The 20,156-nt window shown below is 42.7% G+C and overlaps 6 protein-coding genes across 6 annotated transcripts; 1 reads left to right on the forward strand and 5 right to left on the reverse strand.

Moving 5' to 3' along the window:
- Positions 1 to 1,334: 1,334 nt before the first annotated feature.
- On the reverse strand, positions 1,335 to 3,642 carry TrAFT101_002338 (uncharacterized protein). Its single transcript, XM_066126575.1, has 3 exons — positions 3,532 to 3,642; positions 3,311 to 3,469; positions 1,335 to 3,227 (listed from the first exon to the last, which is right to left on the reverse strand). The coding sequence occupies exon 3, from the start codon at positions 2,382 to 2,384 to the stop codon at positions 1,365 to 1,367; it is 1,020 nt and encodes a 339-aa protein (XP_065982678.1). The 5' UTR covers positions 2,385 to 3,227; positions 3,311 to 3,469; positions 3,532 to 3,642; the 3' UTR covers positions 1,335 to 1,364.
- Positions 3,643 to 5,330: 1,688 nt separating this feature from the next.
- TrAFT101_002339 (uncharacterized protein) lies at positions 5,331 to 6,796 on the reverse strand. The gene has a single exon (XM_024902895.2). The coding sequence runs from the start codon at positions 6,735 to 6,737 to the stop codon at positions 5,457 to 5,459; it is 1,281 nt and encodes a 426-aa protein (XP_024754805.2). The 5' UTR covers positions 6,738 to 6,796; the 3' UTR covers positions 5,331 to 5,456.
- A 1,993-nt stretch (positions 6,797 to 8,789) lies between these two features.
- On the forward strand, positions 8,790 to 9,481 carry TrAFT101_002340 (uncharacterized protein). Its single transcript, XM_024909124.2, has one exon. It carries the CDS (start codon positions 8,951 to 8,953, stop codon positions 9,284 to 9,286), a length of 336 nt encoding a protein of 111 aa, XP_024754804.2. The 5' UTR covers positions 8,790 to 8,950; the 3' UTR covers positions 9,287 to 9,481.
- Positions 9,482 to 10,771: 1,290 nt separating this feature from the next.
- On the reverse strand, positions 10,772 to 12,081 carry TrAFT101_002341 (uncharacterized protein; the record flags this gene model as incomplete). Its single annotated transcript, XM_024904685.2, has 6 exons — positions 10,772 to 10,893; positions 10,956 to 11,042; positions 11,140 to 11,223; positions 11,281 to 11,407; positions 11,478 to 11,932; positions 11,997 to 12,081. The coding sequence occupies 6 exons, from the start codon at positions 12,079 to 12,081 to the stop codon at positions 10,772 to 10,774; spliced, it is 960 nt and encodes a 319-aa protein (XP_024754803.2).
- Positions 12,082 to 12,698: 617 nt separating this feature from the next.
- Positions 12,699 to 15,168, reverse strand: TrAFT101_002342 (uncharacterized protein; the record flags this gene model as incomplete). Its single annotated transcript, XM_066126576.1, has 5 exons — positions 12,699 to 13,243; positions 13,316 to 13,939; positions 14,002 to 14,396; positions 14,511 to 14,698; positions 14,790 to 15,168. The coding sequence occupies 5 exons, from the start codon at positions 15,166 to 15,168 to the stop codon at positions 12,736 to 12,738; spliced, it is 2,094 nt and encodes a 697-aa protein (XP_065982679.1). The 3' UTR covers positions 12,699 to 12,735.
- Positions 15,169 to 15,370: 202 nt separating this feature from the next.
- Positions 15,371 to 15,980, reverse strand: TrAFT101_002343 (uncharacterized protein; the record flags this gene model as incomplete). The annotated part of the gene is made up of 2 exons (XM_024901509.2): positions 15,371 to 15,842; positions 15,898 to 15,980. 2 exons carry the CDS (start codon positions 15,978 to 15,980, stop codon positions 15,371 to 15,373), a joined length of 555 nt encoding a protein of 184 aa, XP_024754801.1.
- Between the last annotated feature and the right edge of the window lie 4,176 nt (positions 15,981 to 20,156).

Genomic DNA, 20,156 nt, shown 5'->3' on the forward strand with positions numbered 1-20,156 from the left:
GAAACGACTGAGTGGCGTTGCTCAGCAAGGAAATAGCTTGCTCAAAGGATCAGACATGTTTCTCGTCACGTAGTACTCTGAGCACTGCTTTCATTCCAATATCCAATCTATACTCCCTTATTTGTGGAAGGGGGTAAGTTTTAGGTTCTTGCAATGATTCTCAGCGGCCCCGTTGTCAGTCAAAGCGCGCTGTATCGGGGTGCTCATTGGTTCTCTCCGGTGACATAGAGCAGCGACGAGCAAGGGCACGTTGCAGACAGTGTCAAGGTACTAGTTTACAACGCCTTGAGGGTTATGGGACAATTTTTGAGCATCACTAATTCTTCATTAGTCTCCAGACACTTGCATGGTATGCGCATATCCTTACCGGCGGTATACAACTACAGCGATTTGAGGTTGCACAACAGCATTTCGGTAGCCACAAAATGCACCTCCAAGCTGTTTCCACTTTATTCATGGAGATTCTGGACAATTGCAAGGACAGTGATTAGAGCGTAGCGGATCCTATTGCAGACTACAATGCCGCTTTCCATTGTCTCGGCCCAGCCTCGCGGACGGTTCTTGAAGTAGCAATCCACATCCTCAGTGCTAAAAAAGCAGCCTTTCAATTCTCGACGAGTATTCTGCTTATGGACAATATTATTTCTGCAATAGTCTTATCCAAGCAACCTCATTTGTACGACTACCATCTCAGCCTTCTCGGGGTAATTCCCGCAGAAGATACGGCCTCGGCAGCCAGACTTTTCGAAGTTTCGGAGGTTCAATCTCTGCGTGTAAATTATGATGACGACATGGCAAAATATGTTTCGACTTCCTCGACTGCGGTAAGCAGAGTCATCGCCTACCTTCTGAGACACTAACCGCCACCCAGATTTGGTGTCATGTAGCTATTATCTACCTCTCAGTGGTGGTGATTTCTGAGTGGCATACTTCTAGCGTCGTGGTGCGCCACTCTGTGCAGTCGGTCGTCAGATTGTTGATTTGGGGTTTGCCATCGTCACGAGACCTCTTACGAAGCATGGTCTGGCTATTGTTCGTGGTAGGTTGCATCACGGACAGCACTCAAGAGTCATGTTTTCCAGTCTTAATGTCAGATGCAGAGTTGACAAGAAGCGTAACAGTTCAAAAGCACATTTAAATATGCAAAGTATTTTGAAGTTAAGAAATACTGGTAACAACACCTTGCAGGATTTCACTCGTGATTTAACGAATATTGAGAAATGTTTTATATTGTATATACAAATAATGTAAGATTTTAGAAACACTTTTCATTGACCGTAGCATATACCTACATTTAAGTATAAATCACATAGCATAAGGTCTAAAGAACAATATTCCGCATACTTCTATTGCTACTTATGGTATCAATTGCCAATTTGTTTGGCCCAAAGATCATTGTATACCCCTTTCATCTCTTTCAACTCGTTATGAGTACCACTCTCTATGATTCTACCATTTTGAACAACAAGGATCTTATCTGCGCCAACTATAGTGGAAAGACGGTGAGCAATTATAAATGTAGTTCTTCCAACCTTTAAACTGTCCAGAGCTTGTTGAATAGTTCGCTCTGTGTTGGAATCCATAGAACTTGTGGCCTCATCAAAGACGATAATTGGAGGACCCTTTAAAAAGACTCTTGCAATAGCGAGCCGCTGGATCTCACCTCCAGACAACTTGATTCCATTTTCGCCAACCTTCGTATTATATCCGTTGCGAAAGCCAAGGATATTGTCATGTATAGAAGCAGCGCGACAAGCGTCGAATATTTCATGGTCTGATGCTGATATTCGGGCGTAGCGGAGATTCTCCAGAATTGTCGCATTAAAGAGCAGCGGATCTTGGGGAACAACACCTATAATAGACCGGAGTGAGTTGAGGGTCATGCTCCGAATATCTCTGCCATCAATGTGAATATGGCCGGAGTCAACGTCATAAAAACGGAGAAGTAGTTTGATTATGGTGGATTTCCCCGCACCAGTCTCACCGACGAAAGCAACGGTTTGCCCTGGAGCAACTGAGATCGTCAAGTTTTGAATCGTAGCCTTCGTGGGATGGTACGAGAAATTGACTTGTTCGAAATCGACGCGTCCCACAGCTTTTTGATAGTCCTGGGCATCCTCTTGATCGATTATACTAGGTTTGGTTTGCAGCAGAGCCATCAGACGTTCAGCATCAATTAGATCCGACATGATGAATCTGTACTCATGGAACAGCATCTTCAGCGGAAAGATCAAATGGTCCCAATATTGAATAAGAAAAACAAAATCGCCAGCGGTCGCTTTGCCCTGGTGTATTTCATAAAAAACAAGGCCAGCCAAGGGGAAAATGTTGTAGGGATCATAGACTCGAGCAATGCTTGAGTATATGCTTCTTGCCTGCTCCATTTTGCGCTCGCTGCAAGTTGTGCCCCTACTGCACCTCCAAAACGGAGAGACTCAAATTGGAACATATTGAAGTAAGCTACATTTTGCCAACCTTGCACGGCTTGATGCATAACGCGAGATTCCTCTCTCTGGGCCCTGGCGGACTGACGACGATTATCGATGTTCCACTTTGAAGTTATAACTTGGAGGCACATAAAGACGACCGAGGCAATTGCCATGACCAATGGAACATAAATACCGAACTTCCAGTAGAGAAACCCAAAAGCAACAATGAGATCCAGTGTAGTTGGCAGGATTTCTAAGATCAGCGTTTCTAATATATTAGCGAGCGCTTCGCCCTGTTCTATAGCCTTCATGACTTCTGCTGAATCCCGCTCTGAGTGATAATCCAAAGAGAGGTTCATGATATGATTGAAAGAAGCATTGCTGATCTGCCGATAAGAAAACTGTTTAATTGGTATCTTGATCAGCGATTGGATGAGGCCGATGCCTGATTCTTCATTCAAAAGGCTGAGAACAAGCCAAATTAGTAGAGCTTTTATTGGCGATTGACCTTTGAGAAGTTGGTCAGCAACGAGGCCAAGCTGGCGCGGAACTAGAACATTGAGAATTCTGTTGCCAATCAAGCAAAGTAGGTTAAGAATGATACAAGCTTGTACAGTTCGATCCTTCTTCGGTATAATGTATGGGAAAAAAATTGAGAAGTCTTTCAAATATCCAATCCAACCACCAATGTCTTTCAGTCGGCTAGCACGGCGAATCTTAATGCTAGTAGTATCATCTACCTCGCTATCGGAGCAGTCACGCCAAATTGCTTCATCCTCTCGATCAAAGCTCTGTTCTCTATTGGTTTCGCATGTGTTATAAAGTCTGTCATGGTCTTGGCAGTCCATGTCCACCGACTGGGTGTACAGTAGCGGACTGACTTCTGCACTTCTGTCTTCCATGGATAAAGACCGAATTCTGCATCTATACCGCACTATCGTATCTGAGTACGAATGAGTATAGAAACTTCAAGATCTTCTACTTATAACGCAGGCAACCAAGTTGAACAGAATTACTATGAGCAAAACGATAAAGCTAGCCTACGAAGATATTAGATAGTTAGAATTATACGACTGTATGCAGGATAAGTTACTTATCATACTTAGACCAATTCAGATTTCTTATGTATAATTTTCCTGACGTCTAGGACCGAAGAGCAAAGACGACACTAGAATTAGAGCGAGCTTTGTTTTATATTTTTTAACTTTCTTTTTTTTTTTTTTTTTTTCGTAGCTCGAGAAATCTAGCTCAATTAATACATATAAGCATTGGATCTCCAGAAATGAAATCATCGGTATGACTCATTGAAAACCATGCGTAAGTGAAATACTGCGCCTACCTACATTTGAGCAATTTAATGTGGCGATGCACGCCCAGCGATCAGTTGCATGAAACTGGCTAGAAAATAGTGGATGTTGTTGCATTACCCCACTACAACAGCAACCATCCAGCTTGGAAGTAGTCTATAATACAATCGAGTTGAACGTGCTGCTGCAAATAAAAGGGATTGAAGTCACCTACTCCTCAAATTCCAATTCCCTTTAGAATTGAGTTAAAATACAATATCAAATAAAAAATATACATGTGTAAATATATATTTATATACTAACCCTATTTGTTGGAATAGAAATCCCATATAAGGATAGTAACCTCGTTCGGTAAGAGCGGGGCCCGTTTTTTATCCAACAGTTATAAGCCCGGGAGGTTATGACTCAACAGTCTAAGCCTGTAACTTCCGCTTATCACGGATTTTGCTACTATTCAAACCCCAGGTGAAGTTTTTCTTAAGTAAGCAGAACTATACGCACTACAATTAAGTAGTGTAGGCCGAAGAAGTACTATAAGCGCACTACAATAAGGTAGTAAGGGCTAGATATTTATACCTAAACCTAGACTCTAGCAAAAAGTACCCAGTTATAAAGGGTAACAACAGGTAGTTTATTATATATTCTTTATTGTATGTTTTAATTATAATAAACTAAGGTGTGTGTTAGAATAGAAATCCTATAAAGATAGTAACCTCGTTTAGTAAGAGCGGGGCCCGTTTTTTATCCACTATTTAATAAAACGAGATACACTGGATATTCTCAGTGCTTGGTTTTAACTGGGACTTTGTGTATAAATATATTAGTTAAGTATAACTAAGGTTTTTAATTGTTATAAAACTGAATATTTATATAAAACTAAGCCTCACTTATAAACAGTTTTAAAAGGTTTCTTCCTACAATCAGCAGTTAATAAGGGGCGAGGCCGAGCGAGGCTGGAGATGCTGGGAACCAGTGCTTAATTGACAATATCGTTCTCTCCTTAATGCGACAAGATGGAATATCTTCTATCGGCGCCAAGATTATGGAAGCCTTATGCATGACGAGCGAAAATAATTGTTGGCAGTTCCGCTGATAATGGCGTTTACGCATCTTGGGAACTAAAGAGACTAGATAATCTCGATTGTTTCTGATGTTTGTATAGACAAGAAATTATCTTCCTGATAATGTTCATAGACAGTCCTCAAACTGTATACGTTACAATACGCTAGTCTTAAGACAGGCAGCGTGCGTCAACCTTTGCGAACTACGCGGCTACTACTATAATGTCTATTCGGTCTTAGAAAAAAAAGCCAAAATCGTATGCGACAAATATTTACATTTTTTCAATTACAGTATGCATGAAAATTAAAAATGTGATGTTTTACAAAGTTCAACCTCGGTTAAATCATGGATATTGCTTCCTGAAGATTGTTCTTGTAGTGGACCAATGCCGAAGTCGTGGATTAAACACGCTGTATAATAAACCAGTTAAATTTACCTAATATAGGTAATATATTATAGTTCTATGCGGTAATGTCCTTGTTGGAAATAACGCGGCGAAGTTGGAAACACAAATATTGTTAAGTTGACTATACAGACACCTCGGAATAGACAGAAGTGGTGAAATGGAAATGCTTAGAAAAAGGTAGACACTTGAACCCTGATTGTAACCTGTGTGCAATGTAAAGATTCCTCCAAGATATATATTCGGGAAAATAAACTATACTCGATGGCTTCCACTTTTATCAGGGTGATAGTGTCCGAAATCCTCATCTCGGCCGGGCCATAGAACCTTACTATGTACCAGAGCACGGATGTGTGAAAACGCCACCACGAACCACCCAAGAACAATCAAGATTGTCATTGCGCTTGCCACACCCTTGATTCCCTCGCTATCGAGTTCTTCTCCGATAAGACTCGTAGCAAGAGTAAAGGCCGTGTTGGGGAAAACGAGTGCCCACCAGGCCATGGAGAAGCGGATGCGGTGCTCAAGGATACCCATAGTGAGTGCAATGGCGCTAAATGAGAAAAACCAGAAGGCCACGGCCCATATCCATATGCCGATCCACAGCGCCATCACCTGCAAAATGTCCACTGCGGCAGGATTTCTGGCGAAATAGGCGTAGTCTGCCGGGATGGATCTAGAAAGACCAATCAGGCCCGTTGCTGTGAATCCCGGGGGGCCGACAGCGATGAACATGCCCGGTCGCATAGGCGGAGCTGGGAACCCCTCCTGCGTGAGCCGGTATAGGTACAGCGAGTACAGCACAAAAGCGACGCTGAAACCTAGGCCTAGATAAGTAACTCCTGCAACGAGAATGGGTAGCCGTTGCGAGGGTGGTTGCGAAGGCGCGATTGTGGATGCCAAAACTCCTGTCAACAACGTAGGGAAGATAGGAAAAGTCCAAAGGGGGCTCATAGACTTGATGGAGAGCTTGGCACCGTTGAACACCACAGTGTACTGAATTACGGCCGACAATAGAGCCAAGGCTGCGTAGATCCAGAAGCACACTCGAAGGGCTACAGGTAGCCAAGAGCCGCATGCTGGAATGCCGTAGATAGCTGAGTTAGCGAGGATAATAGCAATGCTCAGCAAAAACGCCGGAAAGAACAGACTTTCTGTCGGATGTACTAGGCTCGTTCTCAGTCCCCGAGGCGTCTTGACGAAGCGGTAGGTAATCGTAGCGATGGAAAGGACAAACATGACGATGGCCGTGATGAATGCGACCTTGCCAATAGTGTCGAGTCCCCTAAAACGGTGAGGAGTATTCTTAAAGAGAAGACCGAGAACCCCAGTGCTAATTGTGACCGCAAACCAAGCCCAGGTAAAATGTTTCATGCGCTCGCGAACTGGGCATATATACCCCGGAGTACAAAGGCGTTGTTCTGGCGCCCGAGACTGGCCCGTCTCCCAGTCATCCTTGCCATCTTTCTTTGGCTGAGGGTTCAAGGGTGAATCTAAAGGCGAGTTCGAGGGTGAGTTCGAGCACTGAGGGGGCATGGTGTCAAAGTTTATCCAGTCCTTCTAACTGTTGTGAAGGGCCGAAATGCCGCGGTTTGAGGATGCATAACCCATGTTGATCGATATCCATGAAAAAGACTGGGAGCAATCGTGGTTTTGACCTTCGAATTCAAAGAGCGCTCGCGAAGGGTAGAACCGTGCGTTGAATGATGCGTGTCGTTTAAGTTTACGCGCTAGTGGTGCAATAGCCACGGACTACTACTGTGCTAACCTGAGCTGAGCTCAAGTCAGCTGTCACAGCTAATGACGCCTGGGTTGAGAAGCTGCTTTAAAGGTTCTTCTGGTTAATGGTTTTGCTAAATTACTCGCATTTTTGCAATAGAAGATTATTTTCATAGTCAAAAAATTACTCGAGAAAGTATCACAGCGAAACACGATCCATAGCTAGCATCTTAGCCTTGCATAAACCTATATATTGGACTGAGAGAGCTTGGGCCGGCACCTCGTATACTAATAAATCTGAGCTATGTATGAATAAAGCTTAAATTTAGCCAAAGATATACTGCAAACTCCTAGTAGAAGTTAGATTGGCAAGATTTGGGAGGAAAGCCCTTTGCCATTAACTTAAATATCCTTTACTTGGAGTGCAAGACACGTTACATACGGAAAAAATACTTGGAATCTCGTCGCTTTCATTTTGAATAATTGTATAATGCTCTTACGCAGTAATAGACCATTTGCATTTTATCTTGGCAAATCCGATGGACCAGCCGTCTAGAATCAGGCGTAGCAAGCTCAGAGTATCTATAGTCTACCTTTTCACATTAACTAATCCTATATATCCCAACCCACCGAAGGGAAAGCGCCTCTCGAGGAGTTCGACTAGACACTAGCTAGCCATACAGCCAAATTTGCAATCAGCTCCGGTGGGTCCGTAGCCTTGACGGATAGGATCGCCTCCACTGTTATGTCATACCAGATAATGAAGCTAACGCTGTAAAGGATTATAGGGAAGACAGGCTGCAAAGCCTTGTCAAGCCACTAGGCTAGTCCCTCTATTAGAACTGCAGAACGAGGCAGAAAGTCCTCACACTCTGCCAGGCTGCACTTAATTACTAGGGAAATAGTCTAGGCTAATTAAGAATTTTATATATGTAGCGCTGCTTTATTCACTCTGAATCTAAACTATTAATAGTATTCTATTGAATATAGTCCAGTATACTATATACTATAATATTGCAGTATATTGGCTAACTTATAGCAAGTTAAGCATTAATAAACAGTGCTGTATTTTATATTTATATTAGTTAAAATATTTACTTACAGTTAATTACTTGCTGAACTATAGCGCATTATTTATTAATTTTAGCGGATCAGGTGCTATATTATACATACAGTAAAACGCAAATTGTTCTTAGCCCCTGTTAAGTTCTTATATTTAAGTCTAACTGCATTTAGTAGTAGAAAAACGCTGTTTTAATACCGCTATAATACCGCTATATTATAGCGCTTATGCTGCTATAATATAGTAATCGGCCCACTATATAGTACGCCACTAACTTACTATAAGACAGCATTAAAAACAAGCGCTATATTTTAGTGGTATAAGTGGTTTATTATAGCGCAGGTATTGCTATTATACTTGTAGTAAGCTATGCACTAAACTACAGCAAGTGCTATAGTGATCTAAAAGCAGCGCTATTCTTACTACTACATGCGGTTAGGGCTAAATCTAAGTACTTGACAGGGGCCAAGAACATTTTGCATCCCGCTTGGCTTATTTTTATTCTAAAAGCAGCGGCATGATTATTGCCGAATATAGCTAAGCGTAAACAAGGGGTTATACAGGGGCTAAGAACATTTTGCATTACACTGTAGCCTGGCAGGCAGGGTGTTGGGACTTTTTGCCTCACCCTGGAGGCTGTGCAGTAATCTAGACTCAAGCGCGCATATTGCTAAAATATAACAAGTTAAAACATTATCGAGAATTTCGCGGCAATTACGGAATAGAGCTCCTGCTTGCCCTTAGCTGATCTAAGAACTTACGTTGGAGTGGAGTAATACAAAGGCGGTGTATTAGTTGCAGCGAAGCAGTTTCGTATAAATATAACGCAAGCTGCTTTCACAGGCGCTACTTGATCCAACAACATCTCCCACCTGTTACAAAAAGTCTTTGCTGTTGTAGACTTCAATTCTTCAAGATTCATTACCTCTTTTTTTGCAATACGCCCTCCAACCTCTAGTGCGGTAACATGGAGCCAGCTAAGAACATCGACGATTTACAAAGCATCAACAATAAAACGCTTGGTACGAATGCAAATGCGTTTCCAATAGTAACGCTTCCAAATGGACAGAAAGTTCCGACAGGCACTGTAGGAGCGTTACTTGTGAATATTAAAACTTATGACGCAAGCGAAGAAACCCAGAGAAGGCAAATAGAGCCAGCACTACGAGCAGCCATACCCACATTACAACAGGTTGGCATGTTCGATCTCTTTAAACCTGAGGAGTGGATTAAAGGTGGAAGTCCTGGAAGGGCTTTTGTTGGAAAAGCAGCAATGGAAAGTGATGGCGAGACTGGGGCTTGAAGAAATTGTAGATATTTTTATCAAGTACAGAGGTAATTTTCTCCGTTGGCAAACTACCCTTGTACAAGTATAATTTCTACATCAATATGGACTGTTCCACCGGGTGCGTAAGGAAATTATTACTCGAGATTGTACTGAATTGATGACCTAAGTTGAAGCCGTGAAAACCTTCAAATTTATTCATTATGTCACGAAACTAAGTTCCATTCAAACATTGAAAAACAGACGTCGTTGGGTCTGGAGGACTGTTTCCCAACCCGTAATATACAGTACTTCCTCATAGAGAAGCCTGCTCACTGCAGAGTTGAGTTCTCTCCAAAGCTGACTAGAATCAACTCTGAAGCTTGTATATTCTCATATAGCACGATTTCGTCTGTCTCGTTAGAAGGTTGGTACGATTGCCGCACAATCAAAGACATGCAAGGATACCGGCATTAATCTGGGGATAAAAATCAACATGGCGTATGACGGAGGTAGAAAAACTTCTAGATGCGAAGAATCTTATGCATGATCCGGAGCCTTTTTCGGTTGAAGCTGTCGAATATAACATGCTTAATATTTACCTAGTCTTATGACTTGCCGAAATCTTTGAGAATTATATGTCACAACAAGAAGCGAAGCATTATCAATCCTTTTCTAAGCAGTATAGACGATAGAATTAAAGAAAAGTCTGTTATCACCTGACAAGAGAAGTTGGTTGCAGTCATCTCACTACACATAGTAGTAAAGGGGTGCGCCGAACGGTGTAACAAACCGACGGAGAGGAGCCTCGGACGTTCACCAGAGCATCATAACCCACACACCCCTAGGTTAATTCTGCTTGAGAAGATTAAGATAAGCCGTCCTTAAAGCTTGTAGGATTTTCACCTACATTTTTTTCACCCCAGCTAGAAGTCAGTGGGCCAGTCCTGATTACCTGGATTCCTCTGACTGATCCATGGAAGTTCGCTTTCAGTGGTCATTGGCTAGGCCAGGAGGTATGGTGGCTCAATGGCAAAGGGAGGTATGAGGTTGTAGAGAGAAGCGTGCGCGGGATAAAAAGCTTAATGCCCGAGGCTGTTGCTTTGGCCATGTATTGGCCATGTTGCGTATTGGATGGTCTTGTTGTTTTGAACCGGCCAGAGATTGGTCAATCGGAAGATTATTACGATGGACCCTTCATGGTGTACCAACCAACCTATCTTTTGTCACCAAACCTAATGCCGCTAGAATGAAGATATGCCTCTAGGAAGCAGTCGAAACTTCACTCGTACAACTAAGGGCTATCAAACCATTGGAACCTGATATTCAGAATAGAGTAAACTAGTAGATCACAAGCAGATATGGATGTTGAAGAGCTGATGCCAAGTATATAAATTTATCCAGAGTATAAAGGCATCAATCTGTCCTTGATATAGACTTTATGAGGCTAGCTTACGGGGAAAGTAAGGAGACTTCTTGTTAATCCTTTTAAGAGGAAGGCTCCTCCATTGAACCTCATAACTCTTAGAATTTCTCTCCAACAAGACTCTCGCTTATCATCCACAGCTGCTCAGCAATTTCCACCCTCGTAGCGTATTCCTTAGGTTTACCGACTTGGCAATACTCAAGGTATGCTCCAGAATACTCTGTTCCCGATTATTATAAGCTTCATATCTAATCAAAGAATTATAGTAGGATTCACGCGTACCCCGAAGTTTCGTGTCTAGGACGGATAAAATCATCGTTGCTGCGCTTTGCTCGATAGTTCTCGGAGATATTTCAGTTGCGACTACGCCTATTTTATAATATTAATTTGAGCGCAGAATTTCCTCTTTTAGTTTATGCTACGTGATTTTGCCACATAGGATGGTGATTGGATTGGCGATACTCACCTCTCTGGGCCGCAAGGTTAAAGCCTGCCGCCATATCGGTAGAAGTGATGCCGGAATTCTTCTGCAGAGGAGTATCCTCGACGTCTATTACTATAAATAAGACCAGCTACTACTCAATGTCTTATTGTGTCATGGACTTACAGCCTGGATTGACAGAGAAGGCAGCGCAGCCGGATCCAATAAGCCGTTTTGCAAGCGCAACAGTAAAGGCAATATTGGCGCATTTGGATCTACCATAAGCCACCCATGGATTGTATGTTTTGCCGTCCTGCAATGTTTAGATTTAGTCTAATTACTGCAAGGAGTATTTTCATGATAGCACTTTAGAGACTTCTCACATTGAAATTATTATCTTCGAAGTCTGGGTCGGCAACCTGGTAAGCACCACTAGCGACATTGGTTACAACACCCTGTGCCTTCTTAATATCGGGCATGAGTAAATTCGTTAATAAGAAATGCTCAACGTGGTTAGATGCAAATTGCATCTCAATGCCATCCTTTGATGTATGATATTTTGCTGGAGCCATAATGCCAGCACTATTAATCAACCCATGGATTTCATCTGTGAGAGATTTGATTTCTTGTGCACCTTTATACACTGCTTGGTTGTCGGCTAAGTCAACGCGAATATACGAAATGTGGACTGATGAATATTCAACAGTGAGCTCATCAATAACCGGTTGGATCTTCGATTGCGATCGACCAACGAGTATAACACGCTTGGGAGAGTCGAGGATAAGACCGCGAGAAGCAGCAGCACCGAGGCTACCTGCGCTAGGACCACTAATAACATCTTCACATAGGTATGTTAAAACTATTGTGCGTTCAAGACTAATTTTAACGCTCAATGAACTTACAAGTCTTGCCTTTAGCTTGATCTTTGAATCGGTTCATCACATCATAGGACGTTGTGTCGTGGTAAAAAGGTGCGATTGAAGTCATAGCGGGCTTGAAATAATATTTTTCAAGTGTTATTTAAATCAATAATTAAATTTCAACGAAAGAAACGTTACATATTTTTCACAACGGCTTCTAAATATGGTCCTTTTATATTTTTTCACAAAGGAAATATTACTGCTAACCCATATAGCTCCATAAAATACCCTCTCATTACCGGTTCTAAACCAACATCTGATCCATATAACCAGGGTGTAGGATCATCTTACCAATCACTTAGCACGCAGATATAACATAGCGTAAGGAATTTCGCTTTCAACACTGATTGGATGGCGATCTGCTGATAATAAATTTGCTTGGTATTCAGCAGGGTACCATAGTTAACTAACCCTTACGCAACCTCTAACCTCATTTCTAGTAAATAGGATTGGATTGCCAATTATGTAACACATACATAAATTAACGTTATGGAATTTCGCTTTCGACGTTTGTTGGCTGATGTTGTAATACTATCCATAAACTTCTAGGTTTGGCACTTAGTACTTTTAGCAAGTCTGTTCTGCCAACAACCCCGTTTTTGCGTCTGTACACCTACTACATAACCAGCTTTGCATCATTTTGTAATAGGGGCTAAGGAGTTAATAGGATTTGCCAATAACGCCCTTGATGTTAATAATTCTATAATTAGAAACCTAAATATTAAAAAAAAGAATTCTCTTGTTCCAAAAGTAGGCCCTCAGCCATGAGAATGTAATTAGAAAAATCTTTATAAGCCCCATCTGGAAAATAAAAAATGTCATCCAAATGAGGATGTAGGCGCGTGGCGCACTGCGGCGGGCTAGATATTGATGCGACGGGGCAACTTCCTTCTGGTAAGGCCAATCCGTTTTGTATGCCAGCACTCAAACCAAGAAACTCTTCCTCGTCCTTAAAGTGATAAAGATGCGCTGGGGTTAACCTAAATAAGTCGGACCAAAATAGCCCTTCATTGCTGCGAAGTTGATTTCCCGACGCACTTATGCACCCTAATGCAACCCGGGAAAGCCTTTTCAAAATAAGATCATACTGTTTTGCCTGTGGGCTGTGTCCCATGAAATGTTGCAACACCTCACTTGCTTTGTAAATTGCAAGTTCGCATTCTGTTGCATCGCCTAACCGGCCGAAGTAGGCGGCGCAAACGGTTAATGCCGACACAAATACCCATGCACTACTCGTACAACATTAGTAAGTTTGGTGCCTAAGTGTTTTGTGTAGTTTACGCATTATATTCGTCACTCACACAACAAGAGGCATATTATTGTAGAGTATCCCAGACAGATACAGCTCATGAAGAAGCCGGATTGCCTTGAGAGCAGTGTCATATGAGGTCATAGCACCAAATATAATACTGGTGTCAGCCTTCGAGGAATCTTCATGACTGGCACGCTGCTCGCAGCTTTGAGGCGCCCCTGGCGATTTATCATATTTAGCCCTGATACAGGCGATGAGAAATGGTCTTGTCAGCAGCATCATACTGAAATAATAACTGCAGGCGACACTAGCATTCCTTATTATGAGCTGCCTAGTCTTGGGACATTTATGCTCTGGAAATGCGGAAGGATTGATACTGCGAAGTTCAATAGGTAGCTCTGTTCCCATTTCACGAAGCTGTCGAGAAAGATTTTGAAGCAACTGTAGCGGTGCTGAATGTTTTGTGTATATTTCTAGCACTGTTTGTTTTAGAATGGAAAAAGCTCGCGCCGATTCGTAAAGTCCAAGTTGCTGACATTTATCGGGGTGGCTCGGGTCAGGTCGCTGCGTGTCTCGCTCTTCTGATGAGTCTGTATCAGATGTCAATGGGGCGCGGCCCATCATTGCGCAAAAAAATAAATCGTGATAGCACAAAGTACGCCATATTCGCTTCCTAAGTTACCATGTATCTCAGTATCAATGCGGCGTATACTTCGCATGGGAGCGCATCCCTACCTTAACCGTTTATCCTCTTCACACTGAGAGAAAGCAGCTTCTGGTCGATGATATCCCAGAGATTTTGCTGCACTAATCGCAATACCCAGGTTCAAATACGCTCCATCGCGCCGACAACAGCCAAGCATATACAAACTTATCAACGTGAAAGCTTGGGCAGTTTCCATGGTAGGATACTCCGTCAGCTCTATAAGCGCGATTCGTCGACCATGATAGAAGAATGATTGTGATCGATGAGTGTCCTGTGCAGATTCGCTGCGCACCTGCGCCGCATATGCAAGCACAAGGTATAGTAGAGCGGCGCTACTGCTCGTGACTGAAATATTTCCACTAATCCAGCGACTAAGTAAGTCGTCAATTGTCGACCGGTCCATAATGTCAAGGATACCACATGTCTGTACCCAATTTTTTTGTTAATACCAGTCAACCCTTTACGCTCAATTTTGTTCATGGAATGTAGGAGCTACGTGAAAAAAGGGAATTAGTACCGAAGTGAAGAATGCCCTCACCAGAGCTTCCAAGTCACTGAGATTAGCATTGCTATAAGCTAGAACGCTTTCGCTATCCGTCGATTCAACCTCTTCCAACACTGATAAAGAGGAGAGATCTTTCGCTGCATTGGCGAGCTCTTGTTCGCCTTGAATGAGCTCTTGTATATTTTGTAGGAAAGAGAGCGCTGCGCAGTCTCCAAGATACACTAAAACATTACAAGACATAGTTAGCAGTTGTACATATAGACCTTCTCCTTTTTCGCAGAAAAATACTGAAGAGCATTGTTGGTCACATACTTTCTCGTCCTTTCGTATCACGCATGGTGTTGGGAAGCTTTGGGATCACGATATATTTGCCCACTGGACTATTTCGCTCGTCATGGCCATGCCCGGGGGGCCGCCGGCTTTCCAAGTTGGTACGCCCAAAAGGTGAGTTTTCTGCCTCTACCACATCATTCTGGGTAGGCACAGGAATGGTCATATCTACATCCTTTGGCCATCGCCGCTGACGTCCGTATAGGCGTTTGTGAGATGAATAAGCACACGAGGTAGATCGCTCGCGCTTGATACACTGCCCACAGGGACAGAGGCCATCGCACTTTTTCTTGTCAGTCTGACAAAGGATGCAGGCTTTCGCAACTCGTCTTCGGCCTTCTGATACTCTTATAGGTGGCATTGCGATAACAGGACTGAGTGTTCAAGAGTTGAAAGAAAAAGCAAAAGAAACAATAATTTCGGTCACGTTGCAGTATTAAGCTAGAACTCTTGAATTGTTGAAATTGTTTATTAATACTATGTACAATGCTTATTTAATGCGGGGCTTTCCTCAGTAAGCCCAAGACCTGGACCTCTGACCCCCATATCTACATAGCTTCCGATTAAATAGCTATTGGCTGCGGATCTCCCGGCTTTACCAATTTGTACGATATCCGGCCGGCCGGTAGGAAAAAAAGTGCTACCAGAGCGCCTCCGCGGACCTCAGGATAATGATGAGTACCGGGCCCTGGAGACGTCCAGCCAGCGCCTTGCCACCCTGACATTCCCTTTAGCTCGGCCGATGAATCTAATTGGACGACACAATTGATTTCTCCGTAAGGATGAAGGTGATATTGGCCCCGGTATTCTTTATCGCTTTCCATGTAAACGGTCGTAATGCTGAAGAAGCGGTTCGACTCAGACGGAGTGCTAATTCTGGTACGGCGGTACTTTGAGCCATCTATCTCATCAGTTGCAACCCAACCCTCGTTATTTGCAAGAGCTTGTCGTATCAAGAAACAGAAATCGTCGTAGTATGGATTCCCAGGGCCATAGTCTCGGTTCAGCTTGGCTTCAAGGTCTTTGCCTGGTGTTCTATGAGAAGCTTGATATTCAGCTAAAATGCCCTTTTTAAAAGACGAATACTTACAAGTCTTCGACTTCAGTAAAGAATTCTCTAGCGCGATCAATGAGCTTCTGGTGATTAGGATGAATGGCGGGAGTTAGATCCATGTTGGAGAAAGTGAATGATTGACGCGACTGGTTAAAACTGATGGGAATTGCTTCAACAGGCATCCGGTTAGAATCCAGGGTGCTTTTATAAAAATTATCCTTCCTGCATATTTGATTCACTTGATTACGATGATATATTTACGTTTGTCTTTTGATTACACGTATCCTCTTTGATCTGTTTAGGATCACCAGATCTGGTTTTAGCGTGCCGGATACGTATCGGAAAGAAGAGGTTAAAAATGTAACATTAAGAACTTAGACTTAAGGCTCCTCTTTACAGCAGTCGGGGGGGTGGGGGGAAACCTACAAAGTAAGTACATATTCTCAAGAGAATAGCCTATCAAGAGGACCAATATTATACTGCATATAGCAGCCGCTTTAATGGTAACGAGAGTACATGTGAGCCGACAAATTCAGAGCAGATCTTTTTTTTTCCCCGATAGACGAAACGTGTGGATCACCAATAGAATCAGATATGCTATTTCAAGACTATACAGACTGAATGCAAGGGATACCTGCAGCTCTATATATGAGCTTATCGGAGCTTACATTACCCTCCTTCAATATCTTTAATCCCTCCTCAACAGACCTTAGCCCGCGCGGCAAAATCTCGTATGGGTGCCCATTCATTTTGCCCTCAGCAATCCATCGACCTACAAGCCGGAATAAAGCAAACGCAAAATCTACGTCCTCCTTGTATACCCCACTGCTAATCGGGGTCACTTGACCGTGGGCTGTGCTGAAGAAAGTGATGCCAATAGAAATCCAAGGCGGAATGCAGCTGTAATCTACACGAGGCAGATATACAGACATACGAGCTCCTTCCGGCGCCAACACTTCTTATAGATGTCGAAAACTGTTGCTGTCATTGACGGTGTCAACAGAGTGAAGGCATCTTTTGCCTGCAAGAGCAGCTTTCAGATTATGAACGACGTTGCAATTCCGATTGTCAACGAAATCTGTAACCACGCCAAGAGACTCTATGCATGGCCTTCCAGATCCACATACAACTATGGCTTTTTCGAAGCGTCCCATCTTTGCCAGTTTCAGTATAAAAACTCCAATGGAAGAGCCTTATCCGTAAATAATGAGGGAAGGCTGGATTTGTGAACTCTCCGGCAATGTTGAAAACGGTATTTTAAGACGTTGGTATAAGCCTATTGCCGCTGTGCACAAAGCAAATGGTATAGTACTAGCCTCGTACATGAGCAAGGCATCGCCGATATTTGAGTTGCTTGTTTGTAACCAACCTTCAAATGAGATAATTGGCGGCAATAAAAAACATGTATTCACAAGCGCAGTCGAATACTCCGCATAAGTGCTATTCTCTGTCTGCATAGGATGCGCTGCCGCAACTCGATCGCCTTTCCGAAACTCGTATATATTGCTTCATACGGTTTCGATAATTCCAGACATTTCATTCCCCTGGTTTATCTCAATATCGGAAATGAGGTGATCTGGGGCTTTCCAGTCGCGAGGGTTGCTGGCGCAGTATATGACGTTTGCAGGACTTCATCTGGCCCTGGCTCCGGGATGGGAACGTCAAAAATTTCGCATCGTAGAGGAACGCGCTTTAACTATGGCAAATTTCATAGTAAGAAAAGAGAGCAATCCTGGGATCATTCAAGCGACTCGTGGATACATGTATCAAAATTTCTGTAATTTATACCCAGTACTGAATCCTCGTGTTGGCCAAGTTAAGTCCCCAGGAATAAGTATACCGCAAGAAGGTGAAATGTGCCTAAGAACAACTCTTCTTCCACGGCATCCTAAAACAGGCCGATCTTCCCCATGAGCTACAGGATGTGGGGATGAAGCCAGATATTCTCTTCTGCAATATTCCAGAAGTGCCGTGTTACAGACGTCGAAGGCGATTAATAGACGGTAAGAACTAATAGCTAGCTCCGACAATCACGCAACTTTTCCATGATTAGCAGCTGTCTCCACAGTTAACTCCGATTACCGTTGGCCCTTCGGATACGCAACGGATAGATTCTAGCTACCAGCCTGGAATTTCTGGCTCATTATTAATAGAAGATTTGCGGGGTCAATAACCAACCAAAGATGAGTGGACTGAAGAAATTCGTAATTTAAGATCTATTGACAAATATCCTTTTGTTCTATTTAGTCTGAGTATGCATTCGTTTAGTGGAATATACTGAAATATCTAGTAGACAATTCCAAATTATCTTCAAGTTGATAGGTGATCATTATATCTACTCTAAGGTGCATGGATTATTGTTATTTTACTGAGCCATATACCTTCTGAGTTTGTGCCTAATTTTTACAATTTACTTTTGCTGTCACATGTAACAGATACATGCATCTCTTATCTCTAATTAACTGTATTAGATAATGGTTTGATACTAATATTTTTACCGTTAGTTGGCAGAGGGTTCATGATCATCACTCAAAATGCACAAGTCAAGACAATATCACCATCTAAAGAGGGGAAACAGCTCCTGACAAGCAAGACTGGAGACGTCAACACAAGAATGATGCAGCTAGCGACAGCCTACGCAGATTCATCCACCATTCACGGCATTTATGGGAACTACTTGTATCCATTGTGGAATTCCTATGGAGACGGAAAATTATCTCAGACAGGCGACGCAATCAGATGAGTTTAATCATTCAATCAGTAGCTTGAGTGGAGTAGCTGACGGAGTTCTGGAAATACATCTTATACAGCAACAAGCAATATTTTTTTTAGACTCCTTATTACGTCCATTTCTTCCAGCATAATACCACCCCTACTTCGACAACTGATGCAGTTACTAATGCAAGTTTTACCAAGGCTCTTGTTATCAATGGCTTAAGTATTGCATCTCTGAGCTCCATATGATTGTCAAAATTTGGATATGGCACGCTGGGCTTCGAAACTTCAAGAAAGTCGCAAAGTTCATCCCATCCAAGGCCCTCCTCTAATTTAATAATTCGTAGTCTTTCCCCTGGTATCAATTTCTTGACCAAATTATTGTAGTTGGCATAGTTCTGACGTAGTATCTCCTCGTTCTCAGAATGGCCTTGCTTTGTCGTCCCACTAAATAAGTCATAAACTAGGCTGTTGAATCGCCAGTGATGCCATAGGCCGATGTCAAAATATCTCAGGATGGCCATTGGAGCTGATGCAAGATAATCGTTCATGCCACCCACTTGCTTGTTAAATGATCTGACCCATTTGTCAGGATCCCGCTCGGTCAAAAGAAACTTGACGTTTGGATCACTCAAATACGCGCTGAGGATTTGTGTAAGCATGTAACAGGGTACCTCGATGATTGAATCATAATCTTGAAACCATTTGTCAAATTCAGCTCGTCCATATGGTTTAAGACCAGAAAATCGGTTGTGTTCGGCTAGTAATGCCTCCTGGAAGAAGATCTTATGGCTGTGATTTTGATTTCGTACAAACTCTGCGGCATGATAGGGTTTATACCCAAGTATTTTAAATGCTCGATATAATCCAAGTGTTCCAGTTCTAATAGTCCAATGCTGAATGTGAGCATCTCTCTACATAATGAAGAAAGGGAGAAATCCGCACTTGCTGCAACTAAGGACAATCACTTTAACCTTGGGCTTTTCAGCTGGATTTGGAAACTCATCGATTTTCCGCGCTTGGAGCATATCGGTGTAGGACTCTGAGGAAGATAAACTTCGGCAGCAAAAGCTCCGTAGAAAGTAAAATTATTGGAATGAGAAGTATGGTGTATTATTCCTCTATAAAGCTCGGAATAGGCGTAAAGGGGCGACGTAGTAAGAAAGAGCTTCGTCTTCACAGAGCAAGGGCGGGTTGTAACAATATATGACTACAATTGTCATCAATTTTGTGCACAGGCGTCGAGGCACACCTATGGGACCCCTCCACGCAATTTAGGGCGCCCGCATCGATTTTCACGCGCTATTTAAATGAATGTTGTCAAGTCGGATATAACGGGATGCTAGCGATGGTGGCTGCTTACTGAGCACTGGGCGGTTGAATGCCAACAAGTCGCTGGGCAGCGAAACTCTAATTGTAACAACATCTCAAGCTAAAAAAAAATGTAATCCTCTGTACCCTACTTAACCATGATAAGTGCTTGTGAGAGAACAGATAAATATTACTCTAGAAAACATAACAGCAAGCATATAATTCTTACAAGTATGCACAGCATCGCTGGCAACTAAGATATGCCTGGC

The sequence above is a fragment of the Trichoderma asperellum genome, chromosome 2, assembly GCF_020647865.1.
Source record: "Trichoderma asperellum chromosome 2, complete sequence".
Taxonomy (NCBI): domain Eukaryota; kingdom Fungi; phylum Ascomycota; class Sordariomycetes; order Hypocreales; family Hypocreaceae; genus Trichoderma; species Trichoderma asperellum.